At 36.3% G+C, this 25,221-nt stretch overlaps 1 protein-coding gene across 3 annotated transcripts in view; it reads left to right on the top strand.

The window, feature by feature from the left end:
• Positions 1 to 25,221, top strand: part of LOC107265986 (cGMP-dependent protein kinase, isozyme 2 forms cD4/T1/T3A/T3B) — a 52,230-nt gene that overhangs the window by 3,816 nt on the left and 23,193 nt on the right. The window contains exons 1-2 of one of the 3 annotated variants that reach the window (XM_015735993.2): positions 12,113 to 12,587; positions 20,002 to 20,168. In XM_015735993.2, the coding sequence (XP_015591479.1) occupies positions 12,310 to 12,587; positions 20,002 to 20,168 (445 nt within the window). In that variant the 5' untranslated portion in view covers positions 12,113 to 12,309. Of the gene's footprint in view, positions 1 to 12,112; positions 12,588 to 20,001; positions 20,169 to 22,228; positions 23,426 to 25,221 lie in introns of those variants that run through there. The other 2 variants (XM_015735991.2, XM_015735994.2) reach the window with 2 other exon arrangements.

Raw genomic sequence — 25,221 nt, 5'->3', positions numbered from 1 at the left:
AGAGTCGCCGTACGCGGCGACGGGTGGCAGTGGGAGGGTAAGACGATGGTCGCTAATTATGCAGAAATCTATAAATATCGCCAGGCTGTCGTAAACATTCGACGGTGCAGCCAGAAATGCTGACCGCGTTACCAGAAGAGAGAACTGCTTTGAATTGCCGATCGTTCTTAAAATCATGGATTATGAATGTCACGCCGATCGCGAGTTAAATATAAAACCGATACGTGACTGTTGTGTCGGCACTCGTCACGCTATCCGCTATTAGCGACAGGTAGTATTGTCTCGCGTGGCGATCGACTGTGGGAATAATTGGTTGAGCTTTTTACCTCCATGCTCTTTTTCTACTTGCCGAAGTATTAATTCTCGTTGAATTAATCGTTGTCGCGTGAAATATGTTCAAGCTCATCTGGTAATCGTATACGAGTCCTCTTGTCAATAAGCATATGTAATGGTGATAGGTGTCACGGAGGTCGTGTTTAATATCGCATAGTAAATCGAGGCAATACCGGCGTCGTGAATCTTGAGGAGACAATTTGATAGGAGGAGTAGGAAATCGTTGTAAAGCGTATAAGGTGGAATTCTTAAAAAAAAATATAATATTATCTGCTAGGTATAATAAAGGGCTGCTATCGATAATTTTGGCGATAAGAATAAAATTATTTCGTATCGTGAATTTTGTCAAGATGCCCAGACGCAAAAGCTGAAGATAACTTCGTGTCACTTTTTATTTGTATCCTGACACCGTCTTAAATACAGCCAAAGTACGGATATCAAAATAGAATTGTGGTACGGTGTACGAAGGAGGCTTCGGAGCTGTATCAATTTTTTATTTCAAACTGCTTGCGATACAAGTGCTACGCTATGCGGTATTAGGTCTGTATTTAACCTTCGTATACCCGCGTCAAATAGTGTAACACATGTACCCCGGGCACGGTGTGTGGGAATTAAAGTGTTAGGGCCGTTTTAGTATGTTATTTAGTAAATTATCATAAAATTAAGTTTACTATTGGATGGGAATGTGTAAAACGTTTTACGTTAAAAAAAAAACAAGGCAAACGTAAATCGCCGGTCTGACAGACCAATGCGCGGGTTACGAAGGTTAAAAATGTAGAGAAAAAAATATTGCAAGTATAAAATTCGTGCTTTGACAGTTGATCATTTTTTAAAGTGATCTTTCAAAAGTGCACTGTTTATTTTTTTTTATGATTTTTGTATCGCGGTTTCACAGTTTCAGTTTAGTCTCAAACTGTCGACTGGTGACGGGTTGGACGTAATGTAGCTGTCAGGTTAATTAGGGGAAAAAGGCAATGTAATTATTTGTATTAATTAAGTGTCATTACGAAGGTGCGTGTTCTGTTTGCCGATAATGACCATGAGTTTTTCACACTCGAATGACACGTGTGTAGTTCCTCTTGTTATTCGTCTCAGCAATCCCGAGACTTTGTGGTTACCTTATTTTCTTCATTTCTATAATCGTTAAAGCAGTCATATCGATAGTAACGGTAATGAGTTCTCGTGGAGCCTGTTCATTGGCTTGATCGAAAGTACCTGAAATTCTGAGCGAATATACCTGACAACGTTTATAAGCTACATAGATTTCTATTAATCGTGGATGAATTTTGAAGTTAATGACGATTTTACGTAAAAAGGACAAATTCTTTTATCAACTTTCAAATATTTTGCCGTAAAGTCATGTAGAAATAACGTGTCGACGGTAGTCATGCGTCGAATGCCTCGGTCTTCATTCGGATGCTGTTTGCTTATTTCTTATTGGTATAGGAAAAACATAGCGGGAAAATATTACGCGACGAAATTGTCGGTTGTTTTAACACCACTTTTAATTTGTGTTACACGAATTTTTTTTATTTTTTTCCACCAGTTTACATATTTTATCAGTTGTAGCAACTTCTGTTTAGTAGGATTATACACGATGCTAGACACTGTTAGAATAAAATATGACGTAGACCATTTGACAAAGAATATACTATACGTGTAATTGATATATTAACCAAATCATATTTTTTTTCTTATTTCGATCTGTATCGATCGGTTGCGGTCATCCACTCGTAATTTTGTCAAATGAAGTATAGTACCTTCAGATTTACTGGTTGCAAGATCGTAATTATCTGGATAGTTCTATTCTATGGTGCTTTAAACTATGTTATGGATTATAATAGTTTACGGAAGCCTGATTACGCATGCACTGGCTGGCCTTGTGGGCATTCTAAAAAGATAATAAAATGCGACCGAATGCGATAAATTCGGCTAAGTCGCGATAAATTCACGGGCTTCTGGCTTCATGTGCGGAACTATGAAAAACACTCGGGTAGAAACTTACCGAGAGAATGCGTATACCCATCAGCGGCCATGACAGAGTTTTATGATGAAACTTGACCTTATATATATATTTTTTAATTTTCAGGGATTGGTTAAACAATTCATAAGGTGTACAATTTCAAGATGATATATTGAAATATGTATGTATATCATCCTAATTTTGATCTTTTGCGTTTGAAGTATTTCAATTAGTCAAATAACGTAATATTATATTTGAAAATTGGATTTGTCAAATTTGTGTCCCATAGAGATCTGTCTATTTATATCAGTGTCATGGGTATGGATAAATAGTTGAATGAAAATTCAAATACACATTTTTTTTTACTGTTGAGCGAGATTTTTATTCACTTGGGAATCATTTATTTTGTTCTGTAATATATGGTAGGGAAAATATTTGACGAGCACTTGGAAATTATTGCACAAGGTTTGTACTTCGCACCCAAAGCAGCCGTTACGAGTAAAGGGAGAAAAAATGTAGTGGCCATAAAATTAAGAAAGTATATGTTAAAAAATATATATATAATATATATAATAGTGCAAAACCATGCAGGTGTATAATTTTTAACAAAAACTGTATGCAGAATTACGTGTAGCTTACTAGTGAATTTATTGTCTTTGAACTGTTAAAAAATATATACTGTCCTTTTGGAATCGACTATATGCTACATAAAAAATTTTGCAACTGGACGAATTTTTAGACACAGCTTAAATTTTCATAAACTTTAATACCATAGTTCACATTTGATTAAGGCATTTACTTAATCTAACTCGAAATATCGTTTGTAAAAATCCATATTTTAAAAAACATGCTTTCTATCACTCATCTGGGCTGTTTTATGGTGTTTTCAATACTATTATCTACGCACGATCCATCTTTTTTGACCTACTTAAGTATCTATTATTATCTATGTATCGCAGGTCAAATGTAGATAAACTGGGTCTCCATTAAGCATAAATGGTCCATCTTTAAATTTATAATGAATTTCGTAATTGCGATTCAGAACGTTTAATCTTTCGAATCTCTGTATTATCATACTTCGTGAGAGATAAGAATAGAATGTGGGAAGAGAATGACTGCCTTGAAACAGTGTTTAAAAATATCCACAAGTGTTATAATCTCTGTAACATTTATCAATACGAAAGGTAATATCGTACAACTTTACATTTGTACGTGTATGCTTGAAGATAATATTGATGACGCCGTGTTGATGATTAATTGACTTCTGTATTAAAATCTTTAAAATCAAATTAGCAGTATCCTTGATTGATAATTCGTCGAATTTCGAAAATAGTTTCATTCATTGTGCTCTGTTTGTGTCGTACTGACGTTTTGTTATTTTGTAAATTTTTAATTGATATTTTCATTTTATTTTTTGCGTGTGAACAAATCATGACTGAGATAATTAAATTTCAATATTGTCGTCTCTGGTCCACGTATAAAATATAATATTCTAAGAACGTATTATTTTATCATCATTACTTCTCATTTTGATCCTACATTATTTAATAGTGTAATTAAAAAATTTTTTTAACGATACAAGCAAATGATAATTATGTCTTTGTATCTTTTCTCTTATAAATTCTTAATATAACACTGACCTACTTTACTGCACGAGTATACTATAATGTATACATATATAAAAATTTATAAAAGTAAAATTTCAAATAGCTTAAATAATCACGGGGACTAAGTCTCTTGTATTCTTTAACGTTAAATCATAGAAAAGTACAATAAGATTTGATACAGCCTCCACTCATAGCTACATGGTTAATACCTTGTTCTGGACCACTTGTCATCATTCGATGTTACTCTTGTCTCTCTTCTCCCCGACTGTCTCTTGTCCTCGAAATGATTTCAGCTGACGTCACGTATAATTGGTCCTTTGATTCAGCCTGCTTTGTGAGAACTCAAGCCCCTCTGAACGAGCCTCAAAGTAGTTCCTGTCAGGGCCATTGCAGTACGTTGCAACACATTGCAATATCTGTCGGTCCCTGAAAAAAAATGCGACAAAAGGTTATTCCGCCGACCGGCTCTACCGCCTCCTCACTGGATAGCTTAACATTTTTTTAGGCATTCCTTTCAATCTTTTTTACCAGTATATCACTTCGATTCGTCACAAGCTAAAGTCTTGATGGAAGCAATATTTAGATCGTCCGCTAATTCTTGTCATTTACATTAAACAATTTTTTAGTGTCTCTTCGAGATACGATTACTGTAATATTTAAAAAGTCATATTCCAATGACTAAACTATTACGGAACATGATAGACCATTTAAAAGTACACAGAGAAAAATCATTGTTAGTATTTGGGCGACAGAAAATTTTAACAGCTATGACAACAATTCTGTCAAAATTTACCATTACGTTTGTGTCTAACTAGTTTACTTCGTCAATTTTACTGGAATTGTTATTCTCACTAGAAGTCGCTTGCTGTTCAAATACCAAGTATCGTCCTTGTAATCGCAACTATACATTTTACTCCGTGATATTAGTAACAGTGTTACACAGTTTTGTAGAGCGGATGGGTGAATCGTTCCATGTAATTGTTATCTTCAGAATATCAGTGTTCAATTTCTTATTTTCCGTACATGTCGAAATGTGATGTATCTATAAATAAACTAGATTCGAGAAGCTCCCGATTATCCCCAAATAATGCACTGTTGAAGAAAATTAAAAAAAAAAAGATCAGTGAATGAGTCGGGCACTCTTCTCTATAGTTACGGACCTTAACGAAGACGCATAACACGATGGACAACAAGATCCTCGTACGCATCTTTACCATGGCTGGTCCAGTTGCCACGAATTCTCTCGGTCCTTCGGGCTCTTAAAAGTCACGTGAGAGTCGAGAGAGCCGGCCTACTGTACAGTCCATGTAGAAACCAGTGGAATGACGTCACGTATAATTAGTTCTTTGATTCTCTCTCTTTCTTTCTCTCTCGCCCCTCCCTCTCCCTCTCACTCAGGCACTATGCTCCCATGCTTGACGCTTATCTCGTCGGCTTAAAATAGCCCCTGTCACGGCCACTGGCGACATTTTAAAAGTTAAACCACATGGCGTGCACGTTGGGCGGTGGCGCCTTCTCGAGGTTGACTGTTCACCTGTTACGACCGTGTTCGAATACAGTCGGTAATGCCTCTCGATTCTCTCCCTTCTTCCTTTTTGTTATCGATTCAGATGGCGCGCGAGTATACTTCTTAATTCTTTCGATGCTACCTTCGACTCGAGTATTGTTGAATGAGAAATAAAATTTATTGATTAAGAGTTGCTCATTATGTACGTATGTACTCAAAACTTTAGATCGATTAGAGAAAAGATATGCGGTTTGAAATCGTATTGAAATCATCGATTAAAAAATTCAATTAGTCGTATTAAATAATAAATGTCTGATAGTCTTGATATTAATTTTTGTGGTGAACGTAGTGGCGGCTACGTTTACCAAGAAAAAAAAAGTCGATGAAAAAGGTCGATAGTAATTTCCTATAACTTCGACGCGAATAAATCAAAGGAATCGAAACTGTGTTTCACCGTGTGGATTCTGTTGTTACCTCGTATCTCAGGCAGCGGTTTAAGTAGCGTAACGAAGCGCCAATAAAATTTCTTGAGTGACGTATTCTAAACAAAACTACTTATTCACACTGTCAATTAACACCATGTAATGATTCGGGCCACATTCTTCGAAATCTACGTACTTGCTGCTTACGTTGAGTCGGCAATATTATCTTTATGTGAACATTCGAATATAGTCAGTTCACGGGTTCACTGGTTTTATTTTGGACAGGTCGAAAATAATGGAATCCTTATTAAGCCGGCAGTATAGCTTTATATACAATAACTGAAGTATATGCTCTAGGAGCAAAATATCATATTGTTCATTGCAAACCTGATCCACCTACATACTGTACAGCTGTAGCTTTATGCGAAACCATATGGAGAATTTTGATGTTTTTGGAAAAATAGGGAATTAATAATGTTTAATAATATTTATTGTTAATTAATATATTTTCTATAATTAATACTTTATTCTTATGAAATGGCAAAATTTACAGATAAAACTACGAGGATGTGGTTGGAACAGTGACATTTACAACTGTTATACACTTTTAGTTTGAACGTTCAGCATTCGCGAAATGAATTTTTTTCTTTTTCTCTATCATTTCCTTTCCTACATAACCTTTATTTATGAAATGGACATTACGAGTCACCCTCATTCCTTCAGGTAAGAAAGGCATTTTTTTCATATTTTATTAATCTTCAGACTGCCAGTATTTTTTTTACAAAAATTATCGTCCTTTTTGGCCAGAAATTAATACATATATACAAAACATGCATGTTGCATAGGATTTTCAAGTTTGTTCCGTGTTCCAAAAAAGAGCTTTTCCGGCAATTTAAAAGTTAACATCTTCACTGCCAGCCTCTTTTTCCTCGACTAAATCTGAAATACAAAAAAAAATAATCAAGAATCAATCAAATTTTTATATTGTCCTAGGATTTTTGGCGGTGTTGAATTCGATTTTAATAGCAGATTGCCAACAATCGATCGGATCCAAGATAGCGATCAAAATGAAAAATGCACGGATTCCCCTGAAACTCGACATTCGGAGTTTTTTTGTGACGCCTTTTTGTTTTTGACATCAATTTTCGAAAAAGAAAATAATTGGATTAAGTGTCATCGAAAATCCCAGTCGATTCCGTGAAATTTTTCATTTAGCCGTCATATTTTCTTTTAGAAATCACTTCAGCAAATCGTACTAAAAAATTGCTTTCAGCATATCCTTATACTCCAAATTATACTGTCTTTCAGCTATAAAATCAATTAAGAACTCTAATACGACAAAATATTTTATGACCGATAAGAAACTAGTCATCGGCAGTGAAGGGGTTAAGAAAATATTATTTGCTGTTCGTGTTTATTGATGATCTTATAATAATGAAATACACTGTGCAATCATATACTGATTACAGTCCAATCTGGTTATAAGCCTACTTGTCATAAGTGCCTTCCCCTCCGTTCCTTTTCTTTGACCGCGAAAACTTCCCCCACTCCAAAGCGCTTTTGAGTTTTGGAACCCTCCTCTTGTTATTAAGCATTTTAGTACAGATCGAAATTCTAATGATTATCTTATTATTTTATTATAATAAGTAGAATATTTTTTTATAAATCACAAATAATACAATTCTTCGTAATTCATACGTGGCTTTCCACAAAAACACTGAAATATATGCTAAACTAGAATATTATATATTCCAGTGCAAAACCATGTACGTGCATATAATTTGCGACAAGTGATTCCCAGTTGCGCACAGACACAATTGGACACAAATGTGAATTCTTGCCACGTGAGTTCACTGGCCATTCGAACATATCATAAGCTATAATCGTTTAATTTGTTTTTATGGCATCTTGCAAGAAATGCATTCCTTAGCCAATTACACGGAAATTGCCATAAAATAATGTAAATACAGATACGCTAAAGTAGAAAAATAAAATATATTTAGTGCAAAACCATACATATGCATACTTTGTAACAAATACATTATGCAGTGACACGTGCACTTTGATAGGCTTCATTTTTTTTTTCATCCGTCCAAAAAATCACTTGAACTCACAGTCCGACTATATCTGTATCCGTGTCTTTTAAAGGATTTTATGTACTGTTTAATAAAAAATGTTATTAGACGGAACCAAAAATTAAAAATAATATACCAAGGCAAAACATAAATCATATCTAGTCCTGTTCAATGTACGAAAAGCGGAAAGGAATTTTCGAAAAAAAGTCATTTATCCCAAATTGAGTTTCCGTGCACCTGCCTTCCCCCTCCTGTCCTCCCAACCCCCTTTGAACTTTGTTAACACGCGAATAAGAAAAATGTAAGTACTTCGTAAAAAGTCACAACTGCCTTAATTTTATTGAAAAAATCAGTGATTTTAAAATTAAATGATTTCGTCAGCATATTAAAAAAGACTCGTGGAAATTGCGGTATGTGGTTCGCTCTGTTAGTTATCGCGTCATGCGGAAGCCCCTTAACATTCGTTAACGGCCACGCCTCCTCGATTGGGCGCTGCAAACAATTTTTACTCCAGGATAGCCAGTAGGCGCGCGCGCGCGCGAGCTTCCATACCGTCTTTTACGATACATTCGCAATCATTCCTGTAACGTAACAAAGTACGGTTCAAGTTCTTCCATTTAATCTAACACGTTTCTCTTCTGCATTTATTATCCGGGAATTTTCAGTTTCTCTTATTCTCTTTACTCTTGCCCCCTTTTCCCTTATCCATTTCTCCGTCTTCTCCATTCATTCTCCTTGGTAGTGCCGCGACTTCTATATTGGTTAGACATTCGGAGGGCGACCCGCTTTGTCACTCGTTTCAGCTATCATGGGCTTCGTTGGTTAACGTACTGTAATGAAGTTTGGATCTAGTGATAAAAGGCGGTGAAATATTTCGTTTAGGCGTCGTAACGTCAACGTCGTTAGCAGTTATGGGGCCGAGCACAGATTTGGCGACGATTTTTATCAGTGATTCTCGCGTTGTACCAGCCAGATGTTGAGTTGGGTAGTAAAGGACAGAGGGAGCAGTGAAGCTTTTGTGACGCTTATAAAATTTTGGGTCTTTTAGTGTGAAATAATAATGATAATATAAATCGTGACAATGTCATTATACATATGTTGAAATTATTCGTATAAATTGTGGTCTTATGTTATTTATACGTATATTATATTTTTAATGTACGTAATTAGCGTATGTAACATTTTACATTGAATTTTGTATTTGTGATCAGCCATGACGAGTGAATTATGAAATTAAATATTTAATTTTCAATAAATTTGATTTTTCGAGAAGAGACTGAAAAATTCTTTATATCAATTTCACGGGCTCGTCGCATATGCATTTAACGTAATGGTTACGTCGTATTTGGTATTATTTGTATCGTGTATTATAATATGTTAGTTTTCAGAGGGAATGCAGATCGCAGAACCTTGATTAGAATTTCCGGTCGACAATCCGTCTTTCGAGGAAGGAAATGACGTTAAAGAAGACAGACCTTTGTCGCACTTCTACGATCCTTAAATAATTCAATACTTCGTGCACGTTCGCCTTTATGATTATTATGAAGAAAGGACGTTCATTGATCAGCAACGAGGATAACCCACTTAGTGGTCTGGTAGTTTTCAAAATTTAATAGCTACAATATATAGATTTAGATACGGCTACTTTTCAGATTATTCAAATAATTGTTTTCTTTTCAATCAACTAATATATATGTGTATATATATATATTTATATATGCAAAGGAAATAATTATTGATTAATAAATTAATGAAATTAACGAAATATTTTTACGTTTTGAAAATGTAATTACGATTCCTGAAAATTTCCATTTTTGAATTACGCTTTATTTATTTCGTTATCGAAGTTATCAAACTTATTCCTATCAGCATGTATTTGAAAAGTGGCAATGAATTATTATACTACATTCAAAGTGTTCGAATTTTATTGACCTTTTGCAAATTTGAATTCTTTCCATTACAATTTATAACTGTGCACCAAGTTGTGGTCAGTCATATGGATCGATTTATTTAAGAAAATGTCCACGCAATTCAACAAATCAAATGAATAATAAGCTATCCTCTGTTTACGGGTTGACGAATGACGTCCGTTAATTTTCAGGTAAGTGTCTTGTGCACGAGCGACGCGATACCCGAAACACACGAGAGCGTAAAGCGAATGATGGTTTAATATAGTTAACCTATACACTGAAAACATATGAAGAATTATTCAGCAATGGCAATACCTAACTGATCCATACGTTTCTCGTTAGTTCCAACAACGTCCAATTGCAGAGGATCTCTTTTTCTTCTGCAAGGATGTCAAGGTTTTTTCACGTGAAACTGAATCACAATTACAAGGATATACAAACGTCAGAAAGTTCTTTCATTAAATATCTTAAGATCTTTCAGTGTATTTACTTCTTTGTCTTGTGAAAAAAGAAAATGGGAAAAGTGTAGCTAACGATTAAATGTCAAACTTTCAGGCCTTATAAGCATTTTCAGACCTTTTTTTTTTAAGTATGGAATAAAATATTTAGCTACACTTTCGGAAACGCCACATTTTTTCCATTTTTTTGTTGGTCGTACAAAATACCATAGACCCTAATATTCGATTTATAATATACTAGGCAACTCACTTGGCTGTGTCGTCTGATTGTAACTTAACAGCCTTTGGTGGGCTTTAATGTCAGGGCTGCTAGTTTGGATTCGCGTGAATGAAATCGAGTCAAGTTTAATTCGAAGGGGAGTTCGTTGCGTATGTAGGACGTACCATAGTAACGAGATGATGCCGGCGGCGTAGCGAGGCAATGCGAACGAGAACACGAAGGCAAACGCAAAGACAAATACAAAGGTAAACGCAAACGTAATCGCGAACGAGTACTAGGTAGGCAGGCAGGTAGGTAACTTGTATCGAGCTGGGACCAGGTGGTCGGTGAAAGGAAGAGTTTTGAAACGACGCAGCAGCGCCCGGCAGAATCGTGCTGAACCCCGAACGCGCGAGTCACGATAAATCTTAAAAATAGACAGTCGGAAAGTTGCTCGCCCTACGGGAACTCGTTCGCGGCTCCTGGTCCTTCGCGATTAGTCTCGCGCAGCCTCTTCGGCAAGTTACTAGACCGGCTCGGGGCATCCCGGTACTGCTTGGATCACATCCCTATCAAACAACCCCCGTATCGTTTCGATGCGGCAATCCTCTTTCATGATACATGTCTTCTTTTATATTTGATTCCACGTTCCTTTTTTCTATTACGTTCTGTCCTTGCGGATCGAGCAATTTCCTCGAATGGTCTCTTTCGTGTGACGTGACGACTGAATGATCTGATTCTTACGCAAACTGCCCTTTAAGCATTTCAATAAAGTTGGGTTAATATTATCGTTCTTTTTTTCAAGTGCTCTCTCGCTAACTGCGACATGTGTCTTGTCTGGTTTTTTATCGAGTATTCAAGAAAGTGCGATTTCTGGTGAAGCTGCAAATGGTTTTCGGTGTTGTTGATCTGCGTTACGAAAGTATTTTGTGAGTAGTGACGAGTGAAAAGGATATTCAGTGGAAGTGATTAATTCATCGTCGATCTAGTTTTATCTTTACATATTAATCCTGTTAAGCTTTTTGTAATTTTTGCTTTTGTTATTTTTTTTTTTTTATTTTTATAGTCCTTTCTTTTAGATTGTAATACCTAAAAGGTATAATTTTCTTAATTAGCGAGTGTGAGTAGGACTTCAGTCTTCGATATCGGAGTTAAATACACGCTTTTTTTTTTAAAGAAATTTTACTGGTTTGGAGTATTGCTTTTCTTTTTTTTTTTCTAAATGACATTTAGTAAATTTCATTTTTTTTTCGTCTGGAAAATTCCGTTCTTAGATAAAAGTCATAATCGTATTTGACAAATAAAAAAATTCCTTTCGTCGAACACTTCGAACGGCATTCACGCATTTGTTCTCTATGTATGGAGTTATCAGCATATAAAATAATCGATAGAGTACCAGGTGCTCCCAATTCTTGAGCACAGACGCAATAGTGTACTTTTTCCTCCTTCCTCCAAACAGTCCAGTGTTCTACCAGTAATATCGCGCTTGCAAGAGTTGTTGTCGTTCGCGATAATTCGCCGAAAAATAATTCTTAGCATCTGAGTAATTTGATCAGGAAATTAGGAAATAATATTTCCTATTTAATGACCGCTTCATCATTTGGATTAATAAATTCCCGTATGTTCGGCTGCTCGAAGCGTTCAGATCTTTTGGACGTCAAAAGGACACAAGAGCATGTTGCCAATTATTTTAGTGCGAAGACGAAAAGAAAGGAACGTATAGGCTCGACGGAACGGATGCGTCAGTAACGCGACGACAGTCGCGATAAATCGGACCTTATCGATTAGACTGTTAATTTGAAAGAGTGGTGGTAAAATAGTGACTGGTAATAAAAATGGATTCTGTGCGAGATTTGAAAAGACTGCTCTACGAAAGAACGGAGGACTTGAGACGTAAAGACGAAGCCGTCGAGGCCCTTGAAAAAGCCTTAGATGAGCGCGATGCCACCATTCGCTATCTTCAGAATGAGATCGATAAATTTCGGCAAATCGTCGAGATCAGTATGTCGACGGGTCCTTTGGGACCCGAGCACCGTTCCAAGAGACAGGCCATATCTGCTGAGCCCTTAAGAAACGATCTGAAGCCGATTGCCAAATTCAGCAAACCTCAAAGGTACTCTTTGCGACTATTATTTCATCATCGTTCATCTTTCCTGCTGCTTTTATTTATTACAATTGTAATGACTGCTTAATAGAAACGTAATAAGTACTGTTGTAAATGTGATAATTAACGTTTATAGGTACTCTTTTTATTTAACAGCGATCAGCCTCAAAATATAGTATTCGTACACGTTCATCCATATCTACGATCAGTATAGAACCGAAGATGGTCATTGTCCTTTGTCGTGCAGTTAAAATTACTGAAATCACAAAACTTGAATGTATATTCAGTTTTCCTTTTATTTTGTCGATTCAATCTAGTACGTTTAAAGAATTTTATCTTTCGTATTCTTACATTTTTTAATAACAATAATTTATCAGTATTCGTAGAACAGTGTGCTACAGTGTAGAGTATATAACCTAGAGTTACGATTTATAGATATTTTTTTAAAACAGGAATCAAACTTTTCTCCGGCAGTCCGGGACTTTTATAAACAGGAATCACACTTCTGGTTCGTGTCTCAAAATTGTATTTATAAGCGCGAAAATTGTATTTTCGGGATAAAGTTATATTTACGAACAACTTAACGTCCACGGAGTGCAGTTACTTGCGTAAATAGGCAACCGGTTTGAAATTGGAATAATGGCATGTAGCTACGTTGATAACTAAAAACTTCACAAACTAACCAACTAAAAGATGATCGATGATCGATGAGTATTTTGAAGAGTCACGTTGAACTACGAAACACACCTGTGCACGAGTTGGCGCTGACTCAATCATCGCGGGCACGTTGAGATATTTTAGGATCTTGGAGCACATCATTCATCTTACCACCTCGTGAGATGTGTGTACATCCTTGCTTATTCGAACTTCACGTGCCACGAGACTCGGTACGAAGTTCAGAGGCTACTGCCCTTTTATAATTTCTGTTTCTCTTCTCAGGTCTCGCAATGTCAACGGTGCACTCGAATTACCTTAGGTCGAAACTTTCTCTTCTTTAGTCCCCTCGATCCTTTTCCAATCGATGGCAAATGAGTTTCTTGAGTTTCGAGTTCATTTGTCGTTTTTCAATTCCTCGCCTGATTGTCCCTAGTCTGACTAGCCGAAGGTCTTTTGCCATTTACACGTGGGCGGCCCTTTTACCTGTATTAGGCATGTGCGCGCGCACGCTCGCGGGCGGAGACCAATGTCACTTTTGATTTCTTTTCTTGTCCTGCCGGCAGAAATATTAAATGTGAAATGGAGTCACCGCTTGCGTAATTAATGAATTCTTTTTATACATTCTTGTCACGTCATTCAACGCTGCCAAGAAACGTGACGAGCCGATGCTTGCTGCTTTTCCTTACACTTTTTGCGACACTCGACCCTCTGTCGCGAGAAGATACCCTTTTTCAGTTTATTACGTAACTCCCCTTAACCGACGAAGTCCCGTTTTCAGCTTCAAATCTTTGCAGCTGCTTTAAATTATTAAGTATCGGCTGTCCGTAGTGTCTTCGTTATCGCTTCTAAAAGTCGGTCATCGGGGAACGAGGGAGGGACGAGGAATTTCGGAAAAATTATGAGAGCTCCAATCGGGAATCGAACCCGGTACCTTCGGACTGCCAAGCAGGTCACTTGCCAATGTGCCATCGAACCTATTGTCTGTATTGATTAATCCTGTGTATTTTTGAATCATACCTATGAGTTACTCCTTGTAGCTTGTAATACTACGTGATAATATTGTATATTTGTAGGGAGGATTGCATTCTAATATCTGTCTTTGGTTTTGTCCCAATGTTGAGTTAGGTAATACCTCAGTGTTCGGTTGTCCCTAATCACGTTCATTAATTTTATATTACGTCAAAATTGCTTTTTATATATGTATAATGTAAAAGGTTTCGTTCCTAGAGAAAAAAAGTATTAATCGTATAAACTTTACTGACGCCGTGAATACATGCCTTTTTGAATTCCTATTACTTGTAGATTTCTGTCAACTTTATACAGGGATCTTTATTACCGACATTCATGCTTACTTAGGTTCTAGTTTGCACGATATACATTTCGTCATTATTCAAAAGAGATTACTCATGCTACGTGCTACTGGCTACTTTTTTTTTTTTATTCGCTAACCAGACAAGGTCGAGTTACCGGTGTTGCAAGAAATCTTGAGCCTTTTAAGGACATTTGAGAGAACGTACTCATTATTTACAAAAATTGCGTACTCGCTGGATTATTCTATTCTGGTTGAATAATATTCTTTACGTATTGTTAAACTTATTCATCTTTATAGTGGAGACACTGCGATATTGTTATACACATATTACAGTGTATATGAAAGATAAAAGTTAATTTAATACATTCAGTTTTTGGCAATTTCGAGAAAAACTCTTCTAGTTCCATACTGCGTTATGTAATGGAAACTAGCCTCGAATCAGGATGTTCCAAGCATGTATTTCATAGTCTCATTTCTTCTTGTAATTTTTTTTATGAATTTAAAAATTTTTTAATACGATTTTATTATTAACTTTTATTTTCAGGAGTACCATATTACTATTACATTCCTCTAACAATATTTTTTTATGTCAAATTTTTGATAATTATCATACTAGCGTATAGATCACATGGCGAACTTATGAACTGTAACTAGGCACGTGGTTAGTTACTTTTGCTATTTTATTCAATAAGGACTATCAGTGACGTTTGCGCAAAGCAGCCAAGAACTCCCGAAATATTAAAGTTGAGAAAGAATCTGCGAGGCAATAGCGAATTCGCGTGATCAATCGTACCAGCTTGAACTAGGCAATCAGTAACAGCTGTAAAATGTACCAACGGCCGAGACCAATTTAGAGCAATCGCGTAGATAATTCTTCGCCTAATATTACACTATTCCACGCATGAAAAGCATTAGTGCTTCTGAATCCAACGAGCTTAATTTTTTTTACAAAATCTTATTCGATCGATGTGATTTTTAAAAAATGACGATATTTAACCGAAATTTTCGGGAGTCGATTCGACCTTGCTGCCTGTTACAAGGAATTCCAGTAGTTCCTTTCGTGGAAGGTCGATAGTTACTACACAAGTGCTTTGCTTTTACTTAATATTAGAGAGTGTATACAGTTACCTCATGGTTCAGCGAGAAAATGAGTGAAACCATTACGCGAATTCTTCGTATCGTAAAAATTTCATTTATTATCGTCATATCTGCGTAATATCAATTTATCTGACTATTTTGAGAATTTTCACATAAATTTGTTGTGATAGATAAATGTTCTTTTATTGGCTGTTTATTGTTTCATTGTTTTTTCTCTATGAGAGACCTTCATTATGTGAATTACGTATTTGGGAGTTATACTTTTTTCTGTATATACATAGATAAATACCCACTTCTATGTACAAGAAGGTGTATATGTATTGTATATAAATTGCATATTTTTCCATATACATATTTAATATTCTGTATCCAGAAATTAATTAATATTGATATCTTTATAGACTTTTTTATATTAATTTTTTTATTTATTTAGTACACCAACCTTTTTCAGACTTTAATAATGAAAGATAATTATAATGCTTCATTTTATGGAATCGCTTCTGGTATCATTTTTTTATTACTTCTATTTTGAATAAAATAGTAATGTATTATACTAATTCAAGTTTCTACGTGCAATTTGTGTACATTATAAAAGTTGCTAAAGTATAAGTTAACGTAAAGTTGTGATATATTTATCGCTACATCAAATATTCACTTTTTTACGTGTATATACAAAACTCTTCTTTGTCAAAGTACTCCAGTCAATAGGTTTAGTTTTCTCATATTTTTCAATTCCTTCGACTTTAAATTCCGCGAAAGAATATTTTTCGAAAGCTTTCGTTTTTGAGAATAACCGTATCCATATACGAGACTTCGTTGACGAGAGTTAGATTTATCGTTTTTTTTTACATTTATGACAAAATTACTGTACATTCAGTTACTTGTAGTGTCTTGTTATAAACAAACACTTTTATTTATTTGTCAAACAATATATTTGACTAAAAATTCAATTATAAGAAATTCGTTGAATATCTTTCGACAAATTAAATAAACTGTGAAACATTAAAAACTTTGTGAATATTTGAACAAGATAACTGTATAAAAAATTGACATTGAAAATCTCGATTACGAAGTCACTCTCTAACATTGTTCATTCAAATGGTCATATTAAGTATGTTGTTCGCTATTACGTCTGCCTGAATGGACTGTCTTTGTAATATATTTTTAAGTTACTATTTTTCAATTTACACAGACACTCGACAGTTTTCGTAAGTCCATTTCATCACGTAGTTAATAGATTCTTTAACGACTCCTTAAGTTAACGTAATTATACTGACGTTCGTAGCAGATCGAATTGCTACTGCTGCCATCTTACGGGCTCTTGCGAAACTAACAACTGTCATTGTCACGCTCAGCTGCATACTCTTTAAAATCGAATCTCTGCTCCTTGAATCAGAGCCACAATAAACATAAGTTACTCTAATATTGTTTTTCATATTTTTGCCATATTAATCATTTTCGAAACTAATCAAAGCGCATGTAATACTTGTTGACGGTATAAGGTAGTAGATCGATAAGAACTACTTAAATCTACTCTATATGCTGTATTGGAAATTCCAGGACAAACAGGTTTGCCTTCAAGCACGATCCCATAAACTGCGCTGCCGCATCATGCATTCACAGTTGCAAGAGAGATTAACTTTGCATATCTGAAACTGAAATTTTATCTCCCATGATATCTGCATGGGAACAATAATCACGTATAAGGAATCTCCTGAATAAATATTTTGAAATCAAATGTTGACATTTGTAAATAATACTGACTCAGGTAAACCTAAAAATGGCTTTCTTCTGTAAATTTTAAACTTACCGGTTCAGCGATTCAATAAAAAATTTCGATAGCTGAAAATACATGCACACACAAATATCATTTTTCTTCGATGTCTGTTCCAGCATAAGCCACTCCCACACGTTTCATGTTGTTTTTATTGGTTAAATCAAATCGTTATAATATCATGATAAATCTGTTACAGAAGCGTGCCATAGGTATTTTTTAGACTCGAAATATTTTCAAGTTCGGGGGCACTTAAAGTAAACGGCCCAGTTAATGACAGTTTAAGAGCGGCCGTATCGGATTTTTGCTATTTATTCACGGGTAATATAGCCAAACTGTAAACTCAAGGTTTCAAAACGTGCGTTAAAGCCGTTCTAATGAGATTCATTTATTATACAAGTGAAACAATTAAAGTTTATTACTAATCATTGTTTTAATAGCGCTTGTCTGCTGCCGGGATTTCTGACACTCGAGAAATACCCATGTCGTAGTTTGTGATTCCTGCGTGTAGCTGATTTATGACCCCCTTGGCGCAATTTATGGTGCCTGCGAGTATCCACTTTCTCACACTTCCGAATATCCCTATGCAAACGGTTTAAATTGCAATTAATGTAATTTCAAGGACACACATTAGGTAAAAACAACGAAAAATGTTTAATTAGTGCACGCCTACTTTATGTTCTTGACATTTGTAAAAATATTAAAAAAAAATGATTTCCGGAAATTTTAATAATGTCATCGTTTTACATTTTTTCCCGTTTCTTCCGTTCATGAAAACTAGTATCCTTTTCTTTAATTTGTTATATTACGGCAAATTAGAATAAATAAATAAAGTAAATTGTTTGTTCGACGCACCTGGTTACAAATCAAGTGTCAACAACAACAGCAACACAGTGTCACTTATGTGACGCACTTATTGACCCCGCGAATTTGAACGAATATCTAACCGAAATTTAAATAATTTCTTATTTCACCGATAGTCTGGTTCCTACTGAAGATGTTGACACCATTTTCATGTCATTTTATACTTATATGACAAACAAAATTCACAACGACGTAGCTTGTCGCAATTACTGCTACCGTCTAGCACAGCTGCTGCGGAGCCACTGAGGCGCGTGTCGCACTATTCACTGGTCAATTTCTATTTTAAAATATTTTATTCAAAAAAGTGTGTTTCTCCAATAATATAAAATGAAAAACGCTTTTTAATTAGCCGGTAATTGATTATTATTCGACAAAAACTGCATTTATAGCAGTCAAAATTATGTTGTCCGGGTCACAATCTGGAACAGGGTCAGTCACTGGGCCGTTTACCTTATGTCATAAGATTTTAAGGCTTTTTCATGCGATCGATATTATCACATGCAAACCACGTATAAGACTGTAATACTGAATAACCCAGTTAAAAGTGGCTGCAGTAGATAATGCGTGCTTGTGGCTTTTTTTGGTGAGCCAAATTTATTAATATTACAATGGAGTCTCTCACAACTTACATTCTCCTAGCTTGCGGGAAGTTAGGGTTATGGACGTTCCAGCGTTGCCATTGGTCACAAGTGCGAGAGAGGCGGAACCACCACGAATCTTTCGAGTACGTGATTAATCGTTTGGTTAGTTACGTATATCCGCGTTAAGATGTGAGAGACTTGGCTGTATAGTACACAGTGAAAATAAAGCTCTATAATTGTTAAAGCTTTTGGTCATTATTTTATTACCGTCCCATAGTTGAAGTGATAATATTTGGAACATCTTTTAACTTTTTGCAAATCTTTTCTTTGACTCGAGAAAAAAATATTCTATTAAGCTTCCGTGTTAACATCATTAAGATGACGTGAGGTACCGATGAAACGTAATGTCTATGTAGTGCCTGGTAAAAATAAATAAATTTACCTAGAAAAAATAGTATAACAGATGACATGTGTCCTCTCGATTGTGCATATGGAGGCACTTTAATGTTTTGATCTTCCCTTTTTTTCGTTCCTTTTCAGATGTTTTCAGGAATTTTTTGCGTTGCTAGCATTAGGTTTATTTCAATGAAACTTTGGGAATATATTTATTCATATTTGAACGTGCTATACTAAATGCATCCGTTGATCTAAATAATAGAAGAAATGAGAAGCTGGACCGTAAGAAGCTACTGGACCTGGACCAGTGATTGCGTCTGTTCCAATGATCCAAAAAAAAAGGCACAATATATTTATTGATATGTGAAATGTCCGCTGTTTTTAATAAACGAGTTGTAAATTTCCTTCAGGAAAGTTAACCCAAAAAAGGCATATTTATAACCGGAAGTCAAGTCTCCATTGTTCAGTCACGATCATATTTTTTTTTAAATTCGTTTAAAAAAGTTATAACACGGTTATAAAAAATATCCAATTTTGACGGAATTTATCCTTTGACAGTAGAGTATTTAAAAGGCTACAGATTATATTCTTTTATTCTATTATAAACATTTCTTTAGTAAAGCCCGAAGTAATTTAAGTCATTGATCTGATCTGAACTCACAGAACTTTTTGCCATTCTCTCGAATAGCCACGTCCATACGGAACCACAATGAATGTTCAACTGTCTTTTTTTATCCCAAGGTCCCGCGAGCTGATCAAGGACGCCATCCTGGACAATGACTTCATGAAGAATTTGGAACTCACACAGATCCGGGAGATCGTTGATTGCATGTATCCCGTTACATTCCCAGCTGGGTCTATCATCATTCGCGAGGGAGATGTCGGCTCCATCGTCTTCGTCATGGAAGGTAAGTCATTCATCACTGACTTTTGGTCGAGTGAATTTACAGCACGTCGCGAACGGCCTCATTTTTATCTGAAAGTGTCCGTCATCGTTCAACTATCCTGTTAGACATCTACAATATCCTATTTAAGAGCAAGTTTTTCACAGACGAAAATTTGTATAATAAAGGAGGGTTAAGGGAAAACAAAATAATGCTGGACAGTCTGTTTCCTTTAACCGGTAAAACATAAATAAAAAAAAATCCATATGATAATATAGTTTATTTAGATGCTAAAAACTTTTGTCAGTCATAATATCGATTATTAATACAAAATGACTTAATAGATATTTCAAGATTCTATCCCATTTTAGGCTTATTCTTGGTCACAAATAATTTTTTAACATACGACTTTTCCTTTAAGTGAAATATTACACTGAAATATATATATATATTTCTTATTGAACATATATTTTTATAACAAATGCTCAAAGAATATCTCGTAATGTGTCGCCAGAAGGCACCTTAAAATATTATTTTTTCGACAAATGACTATAAAATTACCTACAAATTTATGATAGTGACGTCACATATAAATTTTTTCAAGGAAGGAGAGACCCATAAAAAAATATTTTTTAGGTTAGGTTAACAGTGCCATCTCTTGTTAAAAAAAAGGCCAGACGGTGTTTTCTTTGAGCATTTGTTACAAAAACTGTTGTATCTAGCTATTAACGAATGAGTATAAGACTCGTGTGATTGGTGCACTCGTCTAACGGCTCTTGTACCAAACTTCACGCTCCTGTATTATACTGATTCGTATTAGATAGATAAAATACTATTTTGTGATTCTATGAAAACCCATATACGATTTCCTAATGACTTACTAATTTTTTATCTGCCAAAAAATCACATTAAACTCGTCGACTCGGTATAGCGCGTGATACGAAAAGGGCTAAATGATCAGATTATAAAAGTGTCAATTTGTTTTTGTAAGCTATAAAAAGCCTATGTACGTATATCGTCAAGAGGTACATACAACCTTTGAATAGTTTCCCAGTCAAAATAAACGACGTCCAATCGATAAATCTTTATTAAAATGTAAAGCCTATGTTCACAATGCTCGACACAGTGAAAGACTGTAAATCGATATAATTTTCTGATCACTTTCGGATATAACATTGCGGCTTGCGAAGGTCATGTCGCTATTGTGTATCATAGAATTGACATTGCGCAATCGCGCTTCGCTTGACCATTTGCGTCAGTCTGGGGGATCGCGTTACCGGGTTCAAGAGTAATTGCATAAGGTTGCCTAGAAAGTAAAAGGACTGTACGTTTGTTCCTCGGGACTGCTAGCCATTTTTTACCCGTCATTGTCATTGCTACACACAATCAAGTCGTTCTACAAGGCGGCAGTTGGTAATGAGCACGAATAGTATTCGTTACACTGTACGAAATACGTAAGGGAATTATACTCGTGTCGCGAGCTATAGAAAAATTCAAAGAGTCAAACACACATTACCTTTTGTTGTACTAATCTCTGATATTTAAATTTTTCAAAGATGCAACGGAGCCTTGTAAAGTAAAAAAAAATCAAAACCCATTAAATGTCCATTCAAATTCATGATATTATTATAGCTAGAAAATGGAAATTTATGCCTCCTCTTTAAATTTAGAATTAAAATAGGTTAATTGGATATTTGTTAAGGCGATATAGAAGTGTCGAGGAATCGACAAATTTAGCTAACAAGATATAACGTGACCAATAGATCCTGATCTGCTGTCGTTCGAACGTAAGCCGATTAAAAAGTTCCAGGTCGATTCTTCGTGTTGCTCATTTTCGAGTAGCATTTATGTTTGCTGTGTGATATTCAAGCGCCATCACGAACGTACATCCGGAAAAGTAGGTACCCGGATGTCAGAGCGATCGACATCGGCTGCAACTGTGAGACACCCGTTGTAACGTAGGAACGGCAGAATGCGGATGAGAACCACTGCCCTTTCTCTCGCAGCCAGCACCGATAGTGGGGGTTGACAGCACGAGAGGAGAGGGCTTCGTAGACGGTCTTAGCGGCAGCACTTTTCACCAGTAGTCGGGAACGCTGTCAGTGAGCGTCCGTTACAAAGGGGTCTTACTGCGTTTCTCCTGGCTCTACTCGTCCTGCTCCCTCGTCACCGCCGTGTCTCGTCATTGTCATTGTTTCTCTCGTAGTCACTCGGTCGTCCCCTTCGACCATTCGCTCAAGAAATCTGTTCGGTGCTACTCAAGTGCATGCTGAATAAAGCAACTAGCACTGCAGATCAGCTTTGCCACTTTTCATCGAGTGAACGTAAAGATTCGAACTCTCGAATACTCGGACCCCTTATTGTTACACGTTGGTGCGTAGCGTTACTTCGCATGCGTCTTGTTTTTCATTCGCTTCCACTCGTTCCTGGTGCAACAATTATTCCAAGTGAAAGAGTGATAGGAACGCTGACAAGAAGATGGTGAAAATTTGCAAGGGACGTCCGAAAGCGTCGTGGGATGAGATGAAAGTTCGTGCTATGTGATATCGTGGGCGTTCTTGTAGTCCTTCGGAGTCCTGACTAATCTCACGGAGACAAGGAGAGGAGCCGAAGGCCGAGTGTTCTCCAGTTCCTTTAAAGTGTCGCTATGGGGTCGCTCGAGACGTTAAAAGGTGCATTCACGATTACGCTTCGCGGAGGACGCCTTTCTTGAGGATCTTCAAGCTCAGGGCATCGGGCGACAGCTGGGCACGGGTCTATATCTCCTTTAGCTTCTCTACTTCCCTGAAGACTCAGCGCGAGACAGAGGCGCTGTCTGGGTATACATATTTTGGGGAAACGTGTAATCGCTATGATGAAGGTCAGGAATTACCCGGGAAGGGCTGTCTTGGAAGACTCTGAGCTCCTGTTAGATCCAGATGCGACCAGGGGCCGCGCAATGGAATTACTTTATGAGGCCAGTTGGCGCGAGTGTGGCGTTAATTGGACGGGCCCCTCCAGGACGAAAAGGTCTTCGCGACAGGAGCAATTGGAGTATAAGCAACCGTATGCGGATGTTATCTCGCAACTGGAAGGCGTATTAAATGGCGCAGGATCATCGAGTCCTAAAGAAGGAAGATCCCAACGATCAAGCAGCAACGAGACGACTGACAGCGAGGAATCAGAGATTGGACAATCTGGATTTCTTATTCCCAGACCGAGACTCATTGTTCCTGTTCACACTTACGCCAGGAGAAGACGCACCGGTGCTCCTCCTCTTAGAACGCGACCTCCCCGCGAAGGTGACCGATCTAGTTTACTATTGTAATTTATTTATATATTTTTATTATATTTTTTTATAGCGTATATATACTCTTACGGTCTCGTTGCCGTCACAGATCCTCACTAGGTAATGCAGGGAGCCACGTCGAGCATTCCGGGAAATATTTGAATTCGAACTGAAATCTGTTATATTATTGTGCTAATGCATCGTTATTTAATGCCCCATGGCATAACGACTGTTTTCCATCCATGCATTGTGCATTTTTTCTTTATTTATCTATTCACATCGTACTCTTTTAAAACCTTCCTATAAACTTCACTTGGGCGAAATATGTCCTCAAATCTGTGATCAGATTTTTCATCCACTCTCTTTGCTCCTAGAGAGCAGAAAATTGGTACGTGTACTCATCTCTGGAGATAATATCAATATTACATTTTGATAATATTACAATTTGAGCACCCTGTGATAATCCCCTGTAAATACAGATAAGGAAAAAAGGAGTTTTTCAATACTAAAATCCTTCTGTTAATAGTACACCTTACCGAGGTTACATAAAATATCTGTTGAAAGGATTTCATGTATACTCCTGAAATTGTTTTTCTTCATGATTTCTATCGAAATCATTAATTCTGCTGTAATCAAATATAATACTTGTCAGCGTGACACATTTTTTTCAGTTATCTGTGTTTAAAGGCGAAATATAACTTGACGATTATCTAACAGAACCCGATTGTCTGTCCTGTTTTACTCGAAAGTTTGTTAGAGAAAGTCCTGCAGAGGAAGTGTAAAAGCCGGAAGGATATTAGAGGCTATTGTGACACGATCGCTCACGTCAATTGTCATTTAGAAAAGTCATCGTAATGTGACTCGAATAACTTTATATCTCTTTCTGTATATCTTTTTGTATCCACGTGTTTTTATTCGATCGTTACGAAATGAAGTAAATTCGAATCGATTTTGAATAAGCTACAGTCACGAAGCAAAAGATCATAATTTCAATGACCGCGATCGCTCGTGCATCGAATGCGTTAAAGAATTGGAATTTTCAACAGTCAGTGCTTGGAACGTTGGTGGTTAAATGGATTCGTCATCGCCCAATGTCATCAGTGACTTCACCGAACGGCTTCTTAAAGAATATGTTCTTTAGTCATAGTCAGGAACTGTTCGTTAACTACTGATCCGGTAATTGACAAAATTTTCTATAGAGAATCATGCTTTATCAAAGTTACAGGGGCCATCGATAGTTTTATCATTTATCATTCACTTAATGACACGAACAAATTCCATAATGGATTTTCGGAAAAGCCATTTGACCTATTTGCCATTCTTGTTAACCTGATTTTCAATTTTCTCCCTCCATCCCCCTTTTCTTCTTTTCCTCTTTTTTTCCTCTTTCCCTCCGATAGTGAGAGAGGTTGTCAGTTCACTGAGGCGCACAGTCACTCACAGGTAGCACGCTAGTCACGAATGGCATGTCCTGTTACGATGAACCAGTCGAAGAAGAAACCGTTAATATCACCTGTACAGAAGTCACCCAATTTTTTGTCGTACCGTACTCATTTTTCATTTGATGTCTTAGCTCGATTATCATTGTTCTACTTTATACTAGAAGTTGTGATTTTTCGGTAGGAGTTACCGAAAGTCACTTATGTCGATTAATAATTATGAAAATTAGGTGACTTCGATTTGTAATTGGTTTATAAGATCGATACGTTTGTTAGTTTTATTTGCTTCTTAATTTTTGTTATTTGAATACAGAATTTATTAACAATATGGTGCTAATTTTGCGACAAGGAACGTCGTGGTGTTTTGGGA

This window comes from Cephus cinctus, unplaced genomic scaffold (assembly GCF_000341935.2).
Source record: "Cephus cinctus unplaced genomic scaffold, Ccin1 Ccin1_scaffold0269, whole genome shotgun sequence".
In the NCBI taxonomy this organism is placed as follows: domain Eukaryota; kingdom Metazoa; phylum Arthropoda; class Insecta; order Hymenoptera; family Cephidae; genus Cephus; species Cephus cinctus.
This window is presented reverse-complemented; position numbering and strand designations above follow the sequence as displayed.